The 24,673-nt window shown below is 37.1% G+C and overlaps 1 protein-coding gene across 6 annotated transcripts in view; it reads left to right on the top strand.

The window, feature by feature from the left end:
• The window catches only part of GABRB2 (gamma-aminobutyric acid type A receptor subunit beta2), a 148,599-nt gene that overhangs the window by 54,875 nt on the left and 69,051 nt on the right, over positions 1 to 24,673 (top strand). For all 6 annotated transcript variants that reach the window (XM_065030057.1, XM_065030059.1, XM_065030060.1 and 3 more), the window contains one exon: positions 20,850 to 20,932. In XM_065030057.1, the coding sequence (XP_064886129.1) occupies positions 20,850 to 20,932 (83 nt within the window). The remainder of the gene's footprint in view (positions 1 to 20,849; positions 20,933 to 24,673) is intronic.

Raw genomic sequence — 24,673 nt, 5'->3', positions numbered from 1 at the left:
TTAGCTCTGGCCCAAGGTGTGAGCCAGATTCTGTTTTCTGCAAACAGTTCCATTGAAGGTCCCAAGCAATTCACCTCAGAAATATTACTGCTGTTATTTCTGATGATATATAGGCTGAAGGCCTGGACTCTTTGTGACATGAAACAAATCATACAGCTCCTCTGCCTCTGTTATTCCATTGGTTAGGTTGGAATACTAAAACCTACTTTCTCACTGGGGTGTTGTGAAGATTAATTAATTAGTTTGTAAAGTGTTTCGAACCCATAAAATACTACATAACTACCAGGCATTATTATGAAGAATTATAAAATGCCAGCCTTCATATGCACCTTGGGATAGATGTTTTATAGATGCAAATCTGTTCTGTTCTCCTTTGAATCACATTGTTCTACTTCTCCTACACAGCAGCCCATTCACAAAATGAGCCAATTTTTAAAAAAGATGCAATTTTTGGAATAAAGAGGAGATAACTGTCGGTCATAAATGTATTTTTCAGTTAAGGACTCATAGATTAAAGATGCATTTTGCTGTAGGATTTGGAATGGTATCATTTCAGAACACCTCCATCCACAGCAGGAGGGAGGCGAGTTGGATTTTAAATACCTCCCCTATCTGAAAGAAAACAAAAATATCTTTCTGTTTCAGTTTCTTTATTAGATCTTAAGTATGGAAGAAGTATTCAAGAGAGTCTTTAGCTTTTATTTTATATGAAGTGGCTGTTAGATCATTAGTACGTGAATAAATAATTCAATTAAACTTAATAAGGAAAAAGCTTTAAGTCACAGGAATCTTTTCCATTAAAAGCCCTATTATCCAAGATTATTACATTGCAATGAAGTGAAAAAAATTCTGAGTTTTATTGCCTAACAGACAGACTGTGGCATTTACTCCAAGAAAAACTCTCATCAGCTTTAAAGCCATGTAATAGTTTAAGTTGCTCGAAGGGTATTGCATATTCCAAAACCAAATAGAGGTCATCAAACATTTAATCTTGAATTGAAACTTAAACATTTACATAATTGAGAATTACAGCAATCTATTCTGTTTCCCTTCTCTGTTGTCTTTTATCATATCATTGTAGCTGATAGTTGGTGATCCTGACAATAGAAACTTCCCTATAGTAAGGAAATATATAAAATCTCGGAATGCTCTGATCAAGATTCAGCTAAGGAGTTGATTGTTAAATGTGTGTATGCAAACATAGGCTTAAATACGGAAAAGTTATGACACTCTGTAGAACTAATAATAACTTTTTTATTTCCTCTGTTTCTTTGAGTTACAAATAGTCATTTTCTACTTTTTCTTGTGATTGTACAGATATTTTCTGTTATACTTTTGTGATATTGCTGTAAGACATTCTTGAATACCATTTCTTAAATGAAAGGAGCATTTACTTTTTTTTTCCTAGCAAGTATTTTTCCTAGCAAGTATATCTCCTGGCTGTTTTCTATTTCTTCATTCCTCTGAAAATTTGAATTTCATTTCTTCATTCCTCTGAAAATTTTAATTTCTTTTGGCTCTCAATTAGCAAAGCAGTTGAGTCCTTTTCATGGAACAATATTCAGTCTTGTTTGGAAGGAGAGAAATTATGATAAGTTACGAGAGATTCTGGGATTTTTGTGCTTCCAGATAAGTTTTCCAGACTCCAGGGATGTGTTTGAACATCTGCAGAAAAGCAGTATGAAGCCATGCTTATCTCTGATCTTCAGGATATAATGCAGGCATTTGCTTTAGCCCTCCAGTGAATAGCATATTGTGCTGTGTGTTGTTGAGGTGTTTTTTTCCCTTCCTCTTTGTTTTTGTTTTTTGTTGTTTTGTTGGGTTTGGTTGGTTGGTTTTGTGCTTTGGTGTGGTTTGGTTTGGTTTTGTGTGCATCCCACAATACCCCCTGCTTCTGCAAGGCTAAAGCTGTGTAATTTTGGGTGAGAGATAACAGAAAAAGTTTGGAAAACCATTCTTTTAAATTCACTCAAATATGCCATCTGTATGAACAGATGGGAAAAATGTCTCAGGGCCAGAAGGAGACTGTGAGATCAAATCACAAGGAAGGAACTATATGCAGACATGTTCCTAGTGTCAGAACAATAAGGACCCTAACGATTACCTCAGTGATGTGACCTGGAGAGTGGTCCCTCCCAAATGTCTCCATAAGAGAAGATGGTTCAAGGGGCTGTAATCAATATTGTACAGGTCCCCATGGCATGTAGTCTCTGGACACTCGCCTTTCTGGGCAACTGCCAGAAAAGAATCATTTTTGGGTCCTTACATTATTCTCACATATGACAGGTAAATCCACATTCAGCACTTCACGGGGACGGTTTGCTGGAGTGCGTTATTCTTCTCAGCATCTGAATTGAGAAATCATTACATTTTCTCCATTGTAGTTAATTTTACTGTAGATGGGGTTGCATGCCAGTGCTTTGCCTGTTTAAAGTGCTAAAACTGGTGTGGTATGGTTTGGACCAAGTGTTCTAGCATTTATTTTGCGGGCTTCCCTCTCATGGGCTGTAACTTTTCTAAACCCCTTTAGTGTGTCATTTCTGTCAGTCCCGAACCTACTTGCATTCAGATGTCTCTGAATAAACATTAGCAATATTGGATCTAGATGAAAAGAGTTATTTATTACAATATTGCCATCCACAAGTTCTGTCCCCTTTTTTTGTCATTTGCAATTTGTGACTTCCTTTGTCGTGCCAGTTTTTACGGCAGTTGTTACTGGTGGAAATGCAAGCAAAAATTAGGTAGCAATAGTCTTTGTGTAGTTTTTTTTTTAATATCTAAAAACAAAATGTGTTTTAGAATAATAACCATGTACCTTAACAAGGTATTATAGCTGCTACTGCACAGGAAAAAACACTCCAACAAAATTCTGAATGCATCTGCTTGTGTGGGAGAGCAACAAAACGTTAATTTACTATGATCATGAGACTTCTCACAATCTACTTTTTAGATATTTTTACCAAAACATTACAAATTTCAGGCAATTAACTTAGGAGTCTCCTGAACTTAGATGACTACAGAATGATTGTATGTGGTCAGCTGAGAAGGTAAATTATTTTTAGACCTTGCTGACAAGCTCAGTCCTTTCAGTGAGATATCATCAACCGTGTTTTCATCTTATCATTTTCTCTCTAGAATGTGGCTCATATCTGCTCCATTTGGAGCAGAGATGACAATTGGTGCACAAGATGGGAAATGAGAAAGGCAAGGAAGCACATACTGAATATTCATTCCTCTCTCCTTTTATTTCTGATTATACATATTAGAAGCTTATTTCATAATTACATCCCAGACTACATTATATTCTCTGCTAACAACTGAGAATAAAGCACTGTGCATCTGTAGTCTGTGGGCTGTTTCTACAACAAGAGGGTGTCCAAAGCACACACAATTCTAATGCATGAATAGTACATTATGGTTATCCTGAAATGCCTTAGAATATTGTTTTATAGTGTTGATGGAGAAATGTCACGTACGACAGAGAGGAGATGAATTGTTGCTGTTGGACTTTCAAAAAGATAGTAGAATAGCCATAAGAAGGATATGCCATTAGTCATTTTTGGGTAACTTGGGTATGCCTTCAAGAAAATACATTCTAGAGCTGAAATATTTATCTGAATAAGAATTGTATAAGGGCATTGCTGTGCATTAAAATAAACAACCATCCCTCCCCCCAACCAAACTGAGTAGTTTATTTCCTTTTGAAGCAAGACATGTTGAAGACATAGTCAAGATTAATTACTTTTCACGGCCTTCTGTGTTCAGCTTCTGATGCGAGATGTTTTTATGTCATAGAGAAGGCATGGTATAGTTTTAGGGAAATAGAAGGATGCTGATACAATGTTAGATGCTGGTGGCCAGGAAAGTGATCTTAGTTTGCAGTTATATATGTCTTTAGCAATACAAATACATAAAACTTAATGTGGTTCTGAGTCCTGAAGTCTTTTCCAGGTACTAACCCCACAGAATTCAGGGTTATGATGTTTTGGAAATAGTTAGCTTAAAACCAAATCCAAACAAATAACAATAACAACAACAAAAATCTGAGGAGACATGAGCACAAGTTACACTTCTGGAAGAGATGGAAATCCAGTTGTTTGAGGGTATAAAGATCTTCATCCTCAAGGATTAGGAAGACAGGTTGCCCTTGCACAGGCAGTTCTTCTGTAGGTGCCCAGTGATGCTGCATGTGGGGTCCCACTTGTGTAAATCAACAACAGCTGCAGTTCACCGTTTGAATTCTGGCTTTCTGTCATTGTTGCTTTCTTGTTCCTTCAATTTAACTGTACAAACCCAAAGCTTACATGCATTTACATATCATGACGCTCTTTCGTTATATTAAACACTTGATATTATTTTTTTCCCCAAAACCATCACATATAGTAATATCTCAGAATCTGATACTGTGATTTTTCCTTCTTCTTCATTTTTTTTTCTTTTCCTCTTTTTCCCCTGTGTTAATATTGTGTTTTCATGCATACCGAAGGTCTTTTTCATGTATTGAAGCAGATAGACTCTCATTCCACCTGTCTTATCTGGTCACCTCGTTTAATTTTCTTTAAGTTTTATGTTTTTTGTTTTTTTTTAAATACAGCTTTAATTTCAATACAGATCTTTGTCTGTGGTCTGTGAGATTGCGAGGAAAATATGCTGTGTCCTGGTCATAGAAATAATGGTAAGACTGAATAAAAGCACTGAGATTGTTGGCACTGGGAATACTACCCCACAGGACTGAACACAAGAAAAAGGGCATGAACACTAATATTTGTTGGATATCAAGAGCTAAAGTAAATATTAACTGTTACTTCTGCTGTTTCTTATAGATATTACAGAATTTTATTGCTAATTTTTTCAGAGGAAAGCATAGATATTAGATTAATATAAGGCAATTAGGGAATACATGACTAATAGATACAATGCCTGAACTATATAGCTTCCAGAAGCGAAATGTAATTATGACTTAACCTTATGAAAGATGATTAAAAAAAGCATGGATAAAACAGTTTTTATCACATAGATCTCTTTTGTTTTATATTAAGTTGCATTTGTCGGTTCAATAAATAGCAAAAAATGACTTTGCTTTTTTTGCTTTGTTAAGTAATGGATTTGTATATTGTGTTTTATCTTATGCTGGGTATGTAACTGATGGCTAAGCTGGCAAACTTTTTGAGTTTGCTGGGCCTGAGCAAATATCTCAGAATATCACTACTACATTCCTGAATTTCCCACCCCTGCAAAACAGAGTGGGCATGTGGCAAATGTAATATTGTGTTCATGGCAGAAAACCAGAAGTATTTATAGAAATAAGGTATCCTCATACTTTCAGACTTTTAAAATTCCATTTCAGTTAAGCAAAATGAGCAGAAAATGAGGGTTCATTTGTGTTCATTAGTTTTGACAGGAATGAACGAATGAAAAGTTTGGTTCCTTGTTGTTCAGCAGTTCTTACCAGACCTGGAAAACATGATGTTCAAACTGCTTTTTAAAAGGCATTGGTAGTTCAGGCCTAGTGTGACAAATCTTTTGTCTTCCGTCCCGAAAGTGTGATATCAGTGAAGAAAAGAGGGTGTCAGCTCTGCATTGGAGGAGTTATCTACTAAAAAGTTTAGGGAAGTTGTTTCGTGGCCAGGAACATGGCAGAGTTTTCATTTAGATAAACAAGTGCTTCTCAGTGGGTCGGTGTTAACAAAGACTTTCCCTTTCCCCATCGGAGCATTGCTTTTGTATTATTTTCAATAAATGAGTAGTAATGAAAAGAAACTGTATAGGTAAGATCTGCAGCTTGTAGTGTTGGACGTCCTGTCCGTCGCCCACCCCCCCCCCCCCCCCAATTTGTAATTGATCACGTATATCCTTCGAACCGACAAAACGTTCTCCTGCTTCCTTGGGTTTGCTTTGAAAATACATTATCGTCCCCGCTTCTGGCTTTACTTAACTCCACTATTCTGCATCGTTGCTGTGTGCTCATCCAGGTTTTCTGTTCAGCAATTTCCTAATGTAAATTCTGTGCAATCTCTAAATCTTTTGGAAAGCCAGTTGTGTATTTGTGGTCAGTTTTCCATTCAATTACAGACCTTGTTGATCCCCTGAGTCATCATTTTCCTCTAAAATTCACAATGTTCTTTATTTCGTTTTCTTCCTTATTGTAAAAATTGCTTGAATTGGGGGGAAGGGAGGAGGGTTGCCTTAGATTAGTAGCATTAGACTGTCACTTTATCTTGATGTCATGCTTCTGATTACTAACTACTCCTTCAAAATGCATCGTTTTCATCCATCTCCAGTGGGACCATTTTTAAAGTATTGTTTTGGAGCCACTGTGACAGCTTCAGTAAATGGTGAGTTTTAATTCATTTGTCTAATGAAGATTAGGATCTTGGCTAATGACTACATAGTCATAAGTGATGATGCTTTTCCCTCCTACTCTCTCGTTGCTTAGAACATACATTAATTGTGCAGATGGTAGTGGCTTAGCTATGTGATAGTTTGCTTTCCATCTCCTCCTCTCATGACATTTACACCATGCAAAGAGGGTGTATTGCCATCTCCTTATTTATGAAGATTTGTGATTCATCACCTGCCTTTTAAATCAAATGCTAAGATTATATCTTGTTGCTAAGAGGCAGAATTTGGATGTGTGCTCTCTTCTTTTAAGCACACCTCTGCCAAGCTTTGCTGCAAACCTTCAAGCACATTACAGCTAGAAGTGCTGAATTTTCATCTTCAGTCCTACTGACAACATGTGACACTTACAGTGCCCATTTTATGGGGGTAACTATAGGTCATTCCTCACGGGTTCAAAAGATTCACAGACGTTTGAGTCTGTAACCTAGCCAAAACTCGAGCCAGGATTTACAGCTAGTTGTTTCACTCCAAACGTTGTTTTTTTTTAATTACTAGAATTCAAGTGTGATTTATATGTGACAGATGGAAAGTAAATACTTTTACTGCTTTTCTATTGTTTTGCTTTTATTTCTTACTCATACATTTATTCATTCTCATGGCTTGCAAGAAACAACAGGAAAAACAATAATTTAGGCACAACTGAAAGACAATTCCTTAAAATGTCATTTCTTCTTTGATGTCATCTGTCTGTCATGGCCATCCTGCTCACCAAATTGTCTGCTATTGCTTCTTTCACAGAATAGTATTGCCATTTCTGTGTTCAAACATTTTCTGGGTTTGCTCTTCACAAAAGTCACTGATTTTGTATGTCTCACTCATAATTTAGAGGATCGTTTACTTTTAAGTATCACTCCTGGGTTCCTGATCATTATTTGCAAACACTAGGGCAATTGTGTTTGGTCTTCATGCTTTATTTTACTCTTCATTTGTTTAGGAAAGACCTTGTGTTGCAGGTGCAATCAAAGGAAGTTCAGGATTACTCTTGAATAGTTATTTTTGCAAATGAGAGAACAGTTATTTTCCTGTCAATTGGAGTTCTACATCTGATGTCTCCTTAACAAGTATATATATTTTCTATGCAATACAGGGGTTAATACCTCTGTACTTGAAGCTGTGTGCAAGGGGAGGATGCTGGGGGGTCTTTAGATCACAAACATGCTTGCTTGTGTCATAAATTTGAGATTACTGACTGTAGAAAAATCTGAGAAGTACAGCAGTTCGAGCAAGTTGGTTATCACATTGGTGTCTGTATCTCTATTAAACTGGTATTGCAATATAAGCTGAATCCATCTAACTTCTGAAGGCGTGCTTCCTTAGCGCAGCACTGACGTGTATGTGGTTAGTCTTCTCATTTGTCAGCTTGGGGGAAAATCAAGGAAGAAACATTTAACCTTAACAACAAAGCTATTAAATTGCTGGCATTATTTGCTAGATTTCTGATCTATGGTTAGAAATTAGTTTTACCACATATAGGAGAGATTTTGCAGAGTCACTAGCTCTAGCTTTAGGTTAAATGAACATATGTAATGCATGACAGTAGTGAAGGATTCTGGCCCATACTTGAAATATCTGAAAGTAAGTTTGTATATGAAATACTGAATTGTTGTGACAATTAAAACAAAACAACCAAACAAAACCAACCCCAACCAAACAAAAACCCAATCAGATGGATATTTCTTCCTGTGCAGCATTTAACTAGATACTTGGGAGTATGTATTGTGAAATGAGAAGAATGCTGGCACTGGCTTATATGGAGCTATCTTACCCACATAGCAAAGATAATTTTCATGTTATTTTCCATTTTTCTTCCTTGGAAAAACCTGCTAGCCAATGAAAGTGTCACTGCTTCATTATACAGCATTCTCTTCTACAATCCCTGTATTGAAGGCAGTGCTGGCTTGGACTCTACATCCCTGCTAAGACTTTTCTGTTGAATTGTTACTTTTAAAAAGATTCTCAGGCATCTGTCCTATAAGTATTATGCCTCATGGAGAGAGTGGCACAAACTACTATTTTCCTTGTACATTAAGAAAATTAAAAGGTGGTTAATGGAAACTACCATGTCCTCTTATCATCATTTGGTATCAGATAACAGTGTTGACATACAGGCATTTGTAATGTGAAAAATAACATTTAAAAGAGATGCTCAGTGCTCTTCACAGTGAAGATGATAAACACCAGATTTGGGAACAAACTCAAAGTCTTGAGTTTTTAAGTTCCTGCTTTATAAATGTCTGTCCTAGGAAACACTAGTTTTGCTGCTGGAAATTCCCTCCTCTAAAGCCTGTCAAACAGGTTGATTGTTTTGAGAAGTCGTTCACATTTTGCCGAAGGGCTGTGGCTGGATGGCCATTGCTCCTGTGACTGCGCTTGGGAGTGGGTGAGGATGTGGGAAAGAGGACACGGGAGTCACCAGACGCGCTGCTGTGCCTCTGGGATGCCTCTGTGCTGAACCTGCCATGCAAGTGGTGCATTCACCTTGGGGGTTTGTGCAAGTGTTTTCATTCACCTCAAAGTACCTGTGCATTTAATCAAGTAAATGCCTTTCTGAAGCTCTGAATTTAATTTACTGAGTTTCAGCATGTGTTGTCCTATTGTTTATGTATAAAAGACTTTTAAGTAAAGGATGGGAGTATTTTAGAGATTGTTTAGGAAAAAAAAAAAAAAGAAAAGAAAAAAGATGTTTAAAGCAAACTGGTTGCTTTTCAAAAAACCCTGAATACAGGACAGGTCCAACATATCTCAGATAAGCATTTATTTTTCTCATGAAATGTTTACTTGCTGTGTTCAGGGTAGGACTGATGTTTTGCAGTTGACTCTTTGTACACCTCTAGTGTGAACTAGTCATAAATTATTTCCTGGAGAAAAGAAAGTCCCATGTATAGCCAAGGTAACATGAAAAGCAATGGGGGACATGTTTTCTAACTTAGATTATAGAAGAACCACAGTACCAAGAAATCTTTCATATATAGCTGATGTATTGATTGAACTTTCACTGCAGCACAAAATGTTAAATTGCAGTTCTGGATATACAAAACTTCAAAATTTATACCCACTGCATAAGGATATGGAAAGCAGAGACCTGATTAATTGCTGATTGGAATCATTTGAACTCCTCTGATTCTTTTTGAGACTCGGGTCATACACTGTGTGATAATGGCATTGTGTACAGAATCATCTTAGGCTGTTTGCCAGGTCAGAGTCAAGTATCTTCCAAATCTAATCGCTTTATTCATCATAAATGCAAATAACTGTGGCTAAAAGACTGGTGGATCTTGCTACTGTTATAATGGAATAGAAGAGCCTGGTAAGATTACTGAAGCTTGTCTTAAATTAGTACAAATTTTATTTATTAAAAAGCACATTCTGCAATAAAACATGGTAATTGGGAGGAACTTTTTTTTTTCTTTCTTTCTTTTTTCCTCCCTCCCCACTGTATTGAATTAGTGTTCTAGCCCCTGAGAACAGGTTACTGAGAAGTTTTAAAGGCATTATTTCAGAAACAGGAAAGGAGCAAGTGAATATCAAAAAGCAGCCTCGATGCAGCTTTTCTGTGTAGATTTCCAATTTTCAGTGTTTTATATAGCTCATCAAGCTTTTATTTCTTCTTGCCAGTATGATGTAACTAATATGTCAGAAGTTTTGGGGCGTTTTTCCTGTTTCTGTTTGGAACAAAGTTAAGAATATTCTGAAATGAAGATGAGGAACAGAAGGTTGTAACTGAACAGCCTAACTTTGGCACAAGAGGAGATGTAGCCCTTGGGGACTGGTGTGGATTTCAGCAGGATAGCGGCAGTTGCCTCTCAGTTATAGTTATTAGGTTTGACTCATTGTTAAGGAAGAAAAACAAACAAAACCCCCCAAAACCAAACCCAGCACAACAAAACCCAAACAAACAAAATGACCAACCAAACCTGTAGCCTCTTTGATGTGCTCAACAAACCCTTAACTAAAGTTGAATTAGTCTGAAATGTAGGTACTGATTTGGAAATGGTAAAGGAGAACATGACTTCCTATTTTCAAAATAATATTGCTGTTACTTTAATAGTGCATTAAGGTAATAAGTGTATTTGGTGTCTAAAATGGACCAGCTATGAAATGGAAGATTGATTGTATCAGCCTAACAGAATAGATGAGAAAGCACTGGGGCCAGGCATGACATCTGCAATGTGATAGGAGGCAGTTTTAAGTAATTTATTTTGTTTGTTTGTTTCAAATTAAAAAGCAATTCTACTGCCTTGGGTATCATGTCAGTAGACCTGTCTGCTGGGGGAAAGGAAACAAGGAGCGTGATCAGAAATAGCTGCAAAACAGGTTTTCTCCGCAGATGTCTACTTGCAGATCAGCCCAAGTAGGAAAAAAAGTCGATGTTTAAGGATAAAATGTGCAGTATAAACTGCTCGTATTTTGCTTGAGTCAGATCTATCTTAAAGCATTTATATGAATAAGAAGGGTTCTCCTATTTTCCCAGCTCCATATTCTAGCATTTTATATATAAAAATAATCTCTGTGTATTTTTTAAAATTTTTCTTCCTTTTTCCACCCCCCCGCCCCTCTGCAGGAACCTTACCTAAAGTCAGCTGATGTTAATAGGAATCTGTCATTTGAAACCTGTATGCTGCGAATTAGGCCTAAAAATATCCGCTGCAGTGCAAACAGGTGATTTATTAAAGGCAGCTTAAGCAGCCCCAGCTCTGGCTGTTAATTGGGGTAGAGAAGCCCCACTGACACTGGACATACAGGGCTCAGGTGAACAATGAAGTTCTGTAGTTATATCCCTAGGGGTTAGTTCTTACTGGGTATATATAAAATACATAATATGTGTCATCTTCATCTATGCTTTACACACAGTACCTTAATATTATACAAATCATGATTGGCAAAAACTGGAAGAAATTGTAGCCGATTTTAAGAACTCTAGTAGTCATTTCAAGTAAGCAATTTCTTTTGTATAATTTCAAAATACTGTTCTGGAATGGAAATATGTATACTAATATAATACATTTTTTTCATATTTGCATACCCACTATCTGTATTTTTGTTATCCAGCTTTGTCAGACATAGTATCGTATGTACTCAGTACAGAATTTGATGTCCTCTTTGGCATACGTGCACATCTGCTTAGGTAACTCCAAAGACTAAATATAAGCACTAAAACATTAACGGATAAATAATACATATTTTTAAAAAAATATTAAATAAAAGTCTATTCTACGGAATAAATGATGTGATATGCTTAATACGATGAAAACAAATCTTCTGGAAATAAAAACATCACTGAAACAAAGCCAGGCAATCTAAGATCAATCAGCAGCATCGTTTGTCCTGGTTTGATAACACTGCCTTCCACCCACTTACCAGTGCAGTGTCAGCCTCTGGCTGTTGGTCATGGCAAACACGTGAGGATAAGTGGTTCCTATGAAAAGTTAAAAGCAAGAGTAGTTGGAAGCACTCTGTGACTAGCCACACTGGATTGGAGAATTTGACTGTTGAATCCTAACTGAGGTTGTGCCAGTGGAAGAATTCATTCTGCTTTAAAAATGTCTTTAGCTTATTCGTCTGAGGTTTTGTGAGGTTTCAGCAACTGATGCGTATAGAACCCTTAAAGATACTTAGATCTATGTTTTACCAGTAGCAGTGATATATGCATTTCTGAGCCCATAAAATTAAAGTGAAATGATGCGTTAGTATCAATGTGCTTACCTAGCCTATGGTAGTGTTAATATGTCAGCATAGTAGGTCTGTAAGTCTGTGGGCAATACTTCAGATGCTTTGGAGATTTAAGATCATTGGTGGTGTTTGTGTTCTCTCTTTATTGCCAGTTGATATTACAGTGATATTTGAAAGGATGTCGGTAGGGTGGCATTATGTATTTGGATATGTGTCTCTTACTGTTCTCTAAATACCAGAGTGAAGCTGAAATATTTGTTTGCAAAGCAAGAGATATCAATCTTATGACAACAGTCAAATTACAAGGATATTTGGTTATTGTATTGAATGATTACAATAGATTTAATCAGCTTTGTTCAATACCAGTACAAAAAGAGGCAGTTTTCCATTCTCTTTTTTGTTTGTTGGATTGTGTTATGCTTAGAAGCAGCAGGAGGGGAGAGGGAAGGTGGGGACAGCAGGGATCAACATGAAGGCCTTTCTGATGTGCTCAGCCATTGCCTGTGCTCTCAGCTCTCATCAAAAATAAAAATAACAATACATTTTATATTTGGTACAGCTGTTTGATAGTGACTGGCCTCTCTCAGGCAGAGAATGAAAGAGGTATTTGTTGCCAGAGGTAAGGAGATCCATTTTGCGAGAGTAGTTCAGAGCATGCAGAGCGCATTATACCTGCAGTGGCTGAGATAACGGTGCTGTAGTGGGAGGTGTTGGTCAGGATAAGCTCTCCTGTGACTCAGGAGATCTGTGCTCTTGTTTTTGGGATCACTCAGCATGATCTGTTTGCTGAATCTGAGTAGCTGGTGAATGCCAGTTCAGTTTTTAGACCTTTTCAGGGATTCTGTTATTCTTTGTCATCTAAATTTGTTTAAGACTCGGTTGTACATAGAGACAGCCTAGTGTAATGCTGTATGGAAAGTTTACATAAATGGGGTGCTAGAAATAACCTGGACCACAGTGGTTACTGAAAGGCACAAATATTATCACACAGTTCTGTGGTTGCAGATCTGCTCAGAGGAGAATTTTTTCCTCTTAACCCATTCTCTTTCAGGGTAAGCACATCACCCACAGTTGTTTGTACCACTCACCAGACACGCTACTGAAAAGCTTCTGATGCATTTTGGGGAATGTCAGGTTGTCTGTAGACAGAAAATAGAAGAAATGAAGATGAGGTGATTAAATACTTCACTCCTAGCAGTGAGGTCCTTTTAGAGCAGAGTGAAGAGCATTTTTTGCTAGAATTAGAGAGGTATATAGCAGATTTTTTAGTGGTGGAAAATAGCATAGAAGGGAAATGGTCCTAGTGAAATCCTATGGTCATGTAGAGAGGCAGTGCAATTATTCTTGAGTTCAAGTCTGTGTGGATAGGAAATTCCTAATCATAATTGAGCTAATAAGTAATAAAAAACTTGTGTCTCTTATTGTACTATGCTTAAAACAGTTTGTCTTTATTCTGGCTGTTAACTGTTGCGCTGCTTCATTGCTTTTAAAGTGTGACTCCTGCTTTAGGACAGGGAGAGTTCATTTTACTTACGTCTCAGAATTCTGTGAGGGTTAGAATTTTATGGGTTACTGCTTTGTTGTAAAGGTTCTTGGGAGAAACTTAATTTTGGGTCTGCACTAGAGGGTTTTTACTGACTTTTTGTTCCACCTTTTTGGATCTGAGGGTAATTCTGCTTATGAAGAATTCGTTAAATTTATTATATCTATTGACATTTCCCTGTGGAAAATGAGCCTTCTTATTCTGACTCACAAAAGCCAGAGGAATAGGAGCTTTGGGCCTTATCTTACTTCTTCTATAAGAATTACTAAATAAGCTGCAATCATAAAACTGAATGTGCCTTTTCTACTGAAGATTTTGACTTTCACATTAATTTTTAACTTGAGTAGAACTTTATTTGTCCCAGGATAGTGAAAATACCTTCCACTCAGATGTCTCCCTGAATAGGCAAGTACTTGGTAACACTCTTGGAGGCATTCTGTGAGAAGAAAGGATTTTGCAGGATTGAATCTGCCCAGAAAGTATAGATTGAGAACATAGTGAAGAAGTGGAAGCATTTTCTGTGTGAGCTCACCATCCAGAGTGCGAGTTGTTTGCCAACAGGAAGGTGCAGGAGCTGCAGGCTGTGTAAACACATGGGCCTTGAAGATGCCTTCCAGGAGGAGCTGTGTCCAGCAGCTGCTGAAGTTTGACTACTCCAGACATTTCAGGGGTGCGAGGAGAGGGTTACACAGTGTTCCCTAAGACCCCTGTGATTTAACGTTCAGGCACGGGCTCCTGAGGGAAACAAGCCAAATGTTGCACTATATGGTGCTAATGCTACTGTAGTTGTTAGTCTCTAAGGCATGAAAAGATAGCTTGGCGGCCAAGCTCATACTATTTTACCTATGTTAATCTGTAGTTCCTTGTTCCTGCGTTTCTAGCAGCAGTGTTATCTGCACAATTTGTGCATTGAAGCAGTGCATGTTTTGTGGAGAAGATACTCTCTTTTCTCTGTAGCTCTTCAATTATTTAATTAAACATTGTATCTTTATCATCCTGGAATAAAAAAATGTTAATGTAGGGTGTGATAACAGTGAGCACCAGTTATTTTAGGCACTGAGAACTGATTAAAAAGCCACCAAATTCATGTGTCTCCTTAGAAAGTTCTAGCTCTTCCATAGTCTGAGTCTGTACAAAATGTAATGTGGTATCAGAATTGTAAGAAAGATAATTTTAAAGAGAATGCAATAAATTTTAATAATCTTATACACTCATGTATATAAAGTTGAATTACTAGAATATCTCCCCTCCCCCCGCCTTGATTGTGAGAAAGCTGTTTTACATGTTCTGAAATGCACTGAGCTGTACAATTTTCTCTTAAGAAATTTATGAATGATAAACTTTTTTTCCTGTGGAAGAGGACACAACTGGTTTAAAGATGTATGCAACATGTCTTGGGTGATAGCAATGTAAATTCTTAAGAGAAAGAAGCTGGAATAGTGCACTTTTTATTTCAATGCTGACAATATCTGAGTGAAATAGACACACAATTTTCACAACCAGAATAAGGAACAGGTTTGCAAAATATCTGAGAGCAAAACTTTCAATTTTCCAGTGATGGTCATAAAGTAAAAGGACTATGAGGAGATGTACTAATTCTTTAATTCAAGGTTGTTACATACTGAGACAGCCATTGTGCTCATATTGTCTCATTGTTCTGTAAGTCCTGTAGTGGTTTAGCATTCTCCCTTTATTTTTATTTCTTTTGAAAGGGAAAAGTGAAGGGAATGCTGAAAGGCAAAGTTAAGTTTGCCAGTGATAAAATATTAAAATTATGAAGTGGTCCTCTGAGTTCTTCTGCCATAGCGGCTATACTGTGTTATATGGGTGTTATCTTTTAGAGGAGCACGTATTACTTCAGAGAAAGACTTGAATAATTTCGGTTTAAAGCTGAGGTTATTGTACCTGAAGATTTTACTGCAGAGTGATATGTGCTTTTTGCGGCGATTTAAATTATGAACATGATGTTGTGGCTGGGTTCTGGACTCAGTGACAGGATTGTAGCAAAGCTATCTAAATTAAAGAAGAATTTAGAGAGCTACATGTGGAAAGATAGAACATTGGGCATCATTGCATGAAAATCTGATGCAACTTTCTCATAGTTCAGAATTTCTTTACCACGGAAAACCAGCCAAATTCTCCACTTTTCCATGGCTCTTTCCAACTGGCATGCAGATAGCACAAGAGGTTGTCCTTCAGCAGAGAAATGCACAGCTTCTTCCCAGGAAAGATCAGAGGCATGGATATTTTAGTTTCCTCTTTAAAATCTTCTATGCTTCTTTTCCTAGCAACATAAACAGCAACAAATCTTACTGAGGTTGAAGTTTCTGTATGTTGTTTGACTCCCTGTGTTCTATCATCTGCAAAAGTTTTTTCCTATCTTGTATTACATTTAGAAAATGTAATTGTATCATATCCTTCTTATCCTTAACTTACGGTTGTGCCTTCTAGCTTTAACAAATACAATTTGTTCTTTCAGGGGGTGCATAACTATTCAAGGATTGCATACAACAGGAACAAAAGGAAAGTAATGAGCTAGGTTAGAACTTAGGTTGGAATACTCATGAAATGTGGAGAAGTGGTATTAGAAGAGAACATGTTACAGATTCTGGGTAGCCTGAGACATCAATGTAAAAATTTCTATGGTTTTCCTATAAAACTACACTGAGAAACTCTATATGCAGTGTACAGTTGAAAGATAATAGCAGTTAGTAGCTGAATGTTCAGATTTAATGATGGACTTGTAGAAATGTCACTGTTGTTTATCCTTTGCTAAAGCCAACTCTTAACCTACGATCATAAATGAGAAACTTACCCTTTATATGAATAAGTAGGAGGAAGAATTCTGTGAACTCTATAATTAGTAATAAATCTATTTGAGTTTAGAAGTAGATATGTTAGTATGTCTAACAACCTTGACGCATGTCTATATCCAATATTATTGTTCAGGAGAGAGATCACATTATTGTTTTGTTCCTAGATTTCTACGTATTTGAAATTGGTTCCACTGGCTGCTGCTACCACCAGTGTTTCCACCTGTTGTGCAGCAGTACTGTTTCCAAGAAGCAAACATGAACAGTGGTTTTTGCTGTGGTACACAGTTTTAGTAGCTAATTTAGAGAGTTTGAGACTTTCAGTCATTGTGTGCAGAGGATTCTTATGAAGTCCATGATAAAGAGATGCAGTCTGTTACAGAGTGCGGTATCGTCGCAAGCACTTTGCGTTGCTCCTGATGTTGTTAATTGGGAGCTCATAGTCTTCCTTCAGATATGCAAATCTAAAGCAGTCTCTCACTGCTTTTGACAGGATTGAAAGAAAAAATTAGTCTTTATATTTTCCTCAGCTTCAGCTCTGTCTTTGACTTGATAGGATCACAATGTATCAGTGCCAGAGTAAAGAGAATGTTACGTAGTTCTCATAGTACCACTCAGAGGAATTATCTGAAATTCTCACCTTCTTGCTCATCATTCTGGTGTGTCTGTAATCCTGTGATTGCAGGTCAGGGCTGCTTCCTTCCAGGGCAGAGATAAGTTTCTCTTGCTGCTTATTCCCCATAGCTTTGCAGAGCCACTGCAGCTCAGAGAGGGAATTGGGTTCTATCCATCTCCGCGTATCATTAGCGTTGCTCTGCTGCCTTCAGTGCTGCTTTTTCTTCACTGGTGATATCAGAACTATTAGCACTGATGGGTAATATGTATTGCAGGTATTATTTTCTGCATTACTTTAAGTTTGGCCCATGAAAGAATAGTGCTAATTTCCAGCTCTTATTTGAATTGGAGAACCTCCACAAAGGTTTGGGGGCAAGGACAGATTTCTGGCTTTCTTAGAAATAAGTTTATCTAAATTATTTTAAATTATCGACAGCAAAGTATAATTTCCCTGCTAGTATATTTGCGCTGGAACTATGCTTGCTGTGAAACAAAGTTTGTCATAGGTCTAATTTATTTGGTCAATTTAGTGCTTCAGGTTTTTGCCTGGGTGGTGTGTGTTGGTTGGTTGATTGGTTTTGGTGTGTGTGTGAGGTTTTGTTGTTGTTGGCTTTTTTTGGTTTGGTTTGTTTGTTTGTTTGTTTTTCCCCTGCTGCTCTGTAGTCAGTCTACATTGAAACTATAGATCATAAAAGAGGAAGCCGAAAACTGGTTTGCGTTGTTAGGAATCATAAAATAAATTATCTCAAGGTTTCTCTGTCTTTAAGAGCAAATGAAAAGATTAGTGTAAAAGACAGTTCTGTAATGTGTTTCATTTCATATGGTGTTTCTCTGAGAGCTCTGTTATTCTGTTATCATCCCTAATGACTGTAATGTGTTGAGTCACAGTGCTGTTTTTTAAAAGCTTTCACTTTTTTGTTGTTCTCAAGGTTACATTATGCAAAATACAATGTTATATTTTGTGCACTATAAAAATATTTTTGATCCTTTTATGAAAACTGAAGTAGCTCTGGTCTGGGGAAGAGGCTTTATGCCTGTTTCAAGTATTGCAAACTGCTATAATGAGCTGCTGTTTCTTCCTCTGTCTGAAAAGGTATAGGTTGTGTGTCTTGACTTTAGAAGTATTCCAGGGAAATTCTTGCATGCTCTTGCATTGGTAATATGGTTTAGCTATTGACCATGAATTTCAAACCACTAAGAATTTACAAAAGGTAATTTTGCTGTTTAAATCATTTTGAAGGTGAAAGAGAACTCTTTCTACTTCACCATGACTGTGTGAAAAGTCGGGGTGAAAATGTGAGGGACATATTAAGAGAGGAAGGCCAGACTTCTTGTTCTATTTAAATGAATTGCATTATGGATAAAAATGAACAAGCAAGTTCAATTAAATACATTATTCAAGACTGCTGGTTTAGCTTGATAAAAACTCTACCAATCATTTTCATTACTGTGCAGCTTTTTTCTTTACGTTCTTATGAAGTAAGACACTGTGTCTCTTAATGCTTTTGTAATGTTTCCTACAGAGTTTTTATGCTAGCTGGCAGCAGTCTTTGGCTTCTTTTGGTGTATTTGTTGCACCCCAAAATTCTACTGCAGATATGTCAGAATTGTGAGTGCTCAACTTCACCATCAGTATGAACAGACACTTTGCTGAGGAGAGTACAGGTGTGATTTACTCTCTTTGTTGGAGCCCCCGGTCTGATAGAGTCTGGTAAGAAGAATTTGTATAGTATAGAGAAAGATATTAGGCAATTTAGTCAACCAGGTTAATACTTACTGTGATTGTTTTGTGCACTTAAACCGTGACTGTAAATGTATGCTCCTGCCTTTTCCTCTGCGAACTACTGAAATTCTTCAAAAACTCATGACTATAATATACGTAGTTATGGAAATACTGAGGGTATTACACAAAACAAGACAACAAACCTCTTCACCAAAACAATTAAAACACATAAGCTGTAGTATTTTTCTGGTCTCATTCCACCCAAAATTTCCCAAAATAATTAGTCTTTCATAGATACTGGAACAAGGCAATCTCCTTGATGCTTTTTCTCCAAATTTTAAAATAAGGAACCAAGGATGAACTGCCAGGAGTTGTGTGTGTGGGGGTTTTGTTTGTTTGTTGATTTTGTTTGTTTGCTTTGTTTTGTTTTTAACAATATATGCTGCTGCTTGCTCCATTTGCATCCTCTATCAACAAACATATTCCTCAGGAGTCTGGTTTTCTTAAAAGCTGGAAGACTTCCACTGCAGGGAGCCAAAGGCTGCTTCTTCCTTGCCTTTGTCCATTCCAGGAAGCCTTCTTTTGAAGCATCTCTGGTGACTCACACTGATTGAAAACAATATGTTTTCACAAGCAATTCTGTGAGTGCCCATGTAGTGACTGAAGAAAGAAGTTAATGCCAAAAGGTGTTTTTACTCTTTTCTTTAAAGAAATTTACAGGGATTTTTTTTTTCTGGAAAAGACAGTAAAGCATTTTAAGATAGGACAGTTAGAAACTGAAAAGATTGTATAGCTTTAGTGTTTCTTAGGTATGTTTTGGAAAGGATTACTGGAGTCAGTTTTGAGTGAATTTTGAGCCTCTCTCAGGTAATTGTAGTTTTCTGCTTCTAACCAACTCTTACTAGGTATACAAAGAGAGAGAATTAATTCCATGAAATGAGAGAGTTCTCTGTTTTATCAGACTGGAGAATGCAAAATAAGGTTTTTAGACTGTTATTTGACAGTTTTCTTCTGGTGTGGAAGCAGATTTCTCAGATGCAGTTGGCTAGTCAGCTGTGCGTAATGCACAGGAGAAAATCCTTGTTTTTCTGAGGAGTCTGTATAAATCACCGGGCTCAAACAGCTGTAGGAGAAGGGCTTTGGTCAGGTAGAGGGGCAGAGAAGAAAGGGCAGAACCTCTCAGCTTAGGCATTATATCCACACCTGGCCCCATGTGGAGGATGTGCAGGACATACTATTTTGACTGTTGGCAGATTCCATATTGTAATGTTTTTTTTAATTGTTACAGAATTATATAGCATGCTTGCAGGGGTAAAAAAAGAAGATTACAAATTGATTTTTGTCTACACACTGAGAAGACTTGATGCGAACATAGTTAATAAAATGCTACTGAGAATTGTGCCTTGTTTCATATTCAGCTCAGAGCAATATTCCTCTGTGAAGTTTATCAGGAAAAGATTTATTGATGATACGGATGTTTCTCTCAAACTTTAAAAGGCACGCTTGACACATGTTAACGCTTGTGGGTTTGGTGTAATCTGGAGACACAAATACGGTCTAGATTTTTTGGGAAAACTGTCCTGAAAATGTTTGCTTTCTAATGTGAAGATAAAATAATACTTCATTTAGAAAGCACTATTGAACAGAAGGAAGAAGAATTGAGTTTCATGAAAGGATTAGGGTATTAAGAGATCATATGAAGTATGTGTCTTTGTTCCTCTTTAGATTTCCTCTGCCACCTTTCTCTGAGCCTCTCCTGTTTTGCTTTGAAGTCCTTCACTAGAAAATGAAAGAAATACTGCTATCCTAATTCATGCTTCATTTTGTCAGGATAAATTGGTTGATGATTATTAAAGCTTATGGTACTGTGATAGCGGTGCGTAAAGGGGGAGCTCTCTGGTTGCCCACCAGACTGGCGTAACCTTCTTAGAACAGCATTAATTACAAGCATCAGACACAGTATTTCAGTAAAAATAGCCAAAAGAGTCGGTTATGTAGAAATATCTTTTCTTCTTTCAGCTCTCTGAGATCAAGGAGAGATTGGGATAAGACACGTTAACAAGCTTTTCTGGTTCCTCCCTAGAATTACAACAACAGCTGCTTGTATGATGGACCTACGGAGATATCCGCTGGATGAGCAGAACTGCACGCTGGAGATTGAGAGCTGTAAGTACTTCTGCAAATCCTACTTATTCTGTGGTCAACTGCTTCGGAGTTATTTCTGCCTGTTGTTTTTTGTTTGTTTGTTTGTTTTCTTTTTTAACATGCTACTAACCTAGTTGTCTTTCTGTCTGATGACACTTAGATCCTTGTAAGCACATGCAAAAAAAAAAAAATAGCTCTCCAGATGGATTAGTAATCTGTGGCACAAGGATTAGCAAAAGTTACTCTGTGTTTTGATGGACAATTTGCAGCTTTAAAAGTCTCATTCAAATGCCTTGTTGGAGTTCATGTGAAGAGCACGAGGATTATTATCATTTCTTTATCCTCCTTTACTGCTGAACTGCGTGGCAGCTTGTTTCCATTTATAAATGACAGCAAAAGGTTAGATTTGTCCTTGCAATATGTGTTTTGTACGTTTTTTCCCTAACTTCTGTGTTGTAGTTAAACTTTCAACACATGCAATACTGTCTGTTATACATACATATTTAGTAGCTGGTGTCTATCAATCTTTCTGTGTAGATAAAACTTGTGTTGTGAAATAAAATTTTAAATCTCTTTTCTCTGAAAAATCTTTAGGAATTCTAAGTACATCAGTGGAAAAAACATTTATGATGCCTTTTATAAAGACATTATTATAAACATGCATTATTCGTCACTATAAGATTGTATCAGTACTTTCAAGATACATTTCCTTTTTCAGGAGAACCATAGGTAATTCAGCTAAGGTGTATTATATGGAATGTGGCAAGCAAAATGGAAATTAACAGCATGTTTTAAGATACACTACACAAAAGTGTGTGTATTTTTGAAGTAACTTGTGTTTTATAAAATATTATGTGGGATTTCTGTGTGCAATGACAGCAAAATGACTGTGTTACAGTCTGGAAAGAACTTGGTGTAGCTGAGCTGCTTTCTGCTATTCTAGAAAGCATTTAAAAATACTCTTTAAATTTTTGTCCATCTTTCATTCATTTTAGTGTAATTCAAAGATATGCCAAAATTCTTTCCCAAATCGAACTTCTGACACTGCTGTGTGGAATAATTTACATGCATAAAATAAGCAAAATGAGTATTTATCATTAAAGTTCACCTCTTCTGCATGCTGAATTATTCCAACAGCAAATGTGCTGCAGGACTTTGCTCTTTTGGGAATGGATAAAATCATGGTTGTGTTTGGTGGCTTTTTTTTTTTCTCCCCCATCATTATAGACATTATTGACAGCATTTGAATCAAAATTCCATACCTGCAGACTTTTACCAGTATAGTAGGTTGATTTTAATGTGCAAGAAAACTACTGGCGTAACTGTATTCAGGTTTACAGAGATTTTTACTGAGCATGTGGCTTGCTGTGCTGGTGTCTTTTAATTGTTGTTGTAGCGAGGATCTGGAGTTTTTCTTTTTTGCAATTATGTGTGTAAGGTGTAAAGCTGGAGAGTCAGGGAACATCCTTTCTCTTTGTTTAGAGCATTGTTTAACTAGTCAACAAAGTCTTGCCATCTCTTTGCATTGCTGAGATGCCTGAATCTTCTTGAGATTCACAAACTAGATATCCCCTGCCTGTCATGCTTGCAGGTTCCATTCTGGGAAATATTCCCCCAAAATACCAGGTCAGTCGTTATGCAAAACTGAAAATTAAATTATATCCCTGCTTTTCAATAAGAGCACTTGTTTGTGTTTAGACCTAGAATGTGGGACCTCTACGCTGAAATTCCCCTTTCATGTAATTAGAAGTTTGAAGCTAGATCAGTTATCTTTCAGGAAGCAATCCTGGAAAACACGGTATTGAGCTCTCAAAAATTTTTGTTTTTCCCATTTCTTTGTTGCTGTGGAACAAAGAAAAACATACAGAGATTCTCCTTCGAAGCATGTTCTCAGAAACATTTTCCATAGTGTATTAAGGATGTGGCATTAAGAAGTGAATTATAGCCCTTCTGTCTGAAGCCTTTGCAAACAGGGAGCTTGCCACTCAGATGTACTGACCAGGGAAAAAGGGCAGAGTTCGAACAGCACGCACAGGCTTTGCTGATGAATGAGAAATAATTGTTTTCAGGGTACTTCATTTATATTACAGCCTGAGGTGTCTGGATCAGAAATCATTAGATTATTTTTTTTTCCTGTTTCATGACAAAAAGGCCACAGAAAGCACAGTAAGGTAAGTTCAAAACTTCCATTTGATAACAGAATCTAGAAAAAGCCAGAAAGAACAGAGTGGAAAGAATATAAATCCTCCCAGTGGCAGTGCAGCCCAGTATCAAACACTTTCTAATCAGATCATCTGAAAGCTCATCAGCAAGAGAAACAGAAATCATCAAGGTGTGCTCAAGGTGACTTTAGAAATACATTTAAGGCACTGAAAGAAAGAGAAAAAGAAATCAAAGATGCCTTTTGCTGAAGCTTTGAATACTTTGCAGATGGCTGTTCTGGCCATTGATCAAAGGTATAATCAGGTCATACAGGACTAAACGGTTGGATTCCAGGAGCCAACCAGTCAAGGCTTTTCTGGGTTAAAGGCAAATCTGCTTGATACCAGGCAAGAGACTCTGCTGATCCCCAGGGAGTGCGGCGTTCAGAAAAGGAGGATACCATGGAGACACGTCACTTCCAACAATTATACAGAGACTGGAAAGCTAAATACGTGGCTTTTGGGCCACTGAAGTTTAGAATCTTAATAGTGGCTCTTTTAAAAAAATATTTTAATTTTCTTCCGATTTATCAAGGCTGGCATAGGATCCTGTTCCCTTTGCCCCTTCAGTGAAGTTTGTTTTGCATAGTGGCACTTGCACAGCGAGGATATTCCTCTCTCAGTAGAAGCTGACCTTATGAAAGTGTCCCTTTTTCCTACTTGTTCATCATCTATAGGTTTTGATGTCTTAATTTGGATTCTGTGACAATTTAACCTGTATAGCACTTTGTGAGGGGAAGAAAACATAGATTGTTTAGCAAACAGTGATGAATTCCACCTCTGTACCCACACAGTCCAATTCAGCAACATCAGCTTATAGTGTGGCTTCCTTAGGACAGGTGCTTCGTTCTTTGTCCTTTGTAATTTTGTCTCCATTATGTTGATAAGAGGTGTAATTTCAGGGGCATAATGCACACTGACAATGAACAGGAAATCCTTGACTCCTCTTGAGTGTGTAGATAGGATAATTCTGTAAAAGCTAAAAAACCCCCAACCCCACAATAGATGATTCTTCTGGCTAGTCTGGAGAGGGGAAGGATATTTAGACTAACGATCAGTGCATATGATCAGGGTGGGTTGTCTACAAATGAACCGGTGTTTGTAAGGTTTTGGTAACGCCACCACTCCTCACCCAACTAGGAATTTGGGTGAGGAGTTCAGAATGGAACTCAAATAGCATCTAAGATATATTACCCTATGGGTAGGAAAGAAGGAAGTATATTTATTTTCTTTATATCTCAGTGCATCTTTGCAGCAGTCTACATCTTAGAAGCTCTCATAACACAATCACAATGTGGTACTGTTAGCAAATGAGCAAAGAATTATACAGAAGCTCTGCAACAGCTTTTTAAGGCTTTGAAGCAACCTGGGCTTAAATTTAAAAGGGAGTCCAAGATGCTAATATCCAATCTCTGCTTATCAGCACTGGACAATATAGGCAATGTAGATTTCCATGGAGAAAGTCATAGCTTAAAGCTTTTTTTTTTTTCTTTTTAATCATTCTACAGTTGAATATGGAGAATATATAGAATCATAAAGATACAAAACCAAAATGCAAACA

The sequence above is a fragment of the Columba livia genome, chromosome 14 (genome assembly GCF_036013475.1).
Source record: "Columba livia isolate bColLiv1 breed racing homer chromosome 14, bColLiv1.pat.W.v2, whole genome shotgun sequence".
NCBI lineage: Eukaryota > Metazoa > Chordata > Aves > Columbiformes > Columbidae > Columba > Columba livia.
Note: the sequence above shows the minus strand (reverse complement) of the source record. Positions and strands in the feature narration are given on the sequence as shown.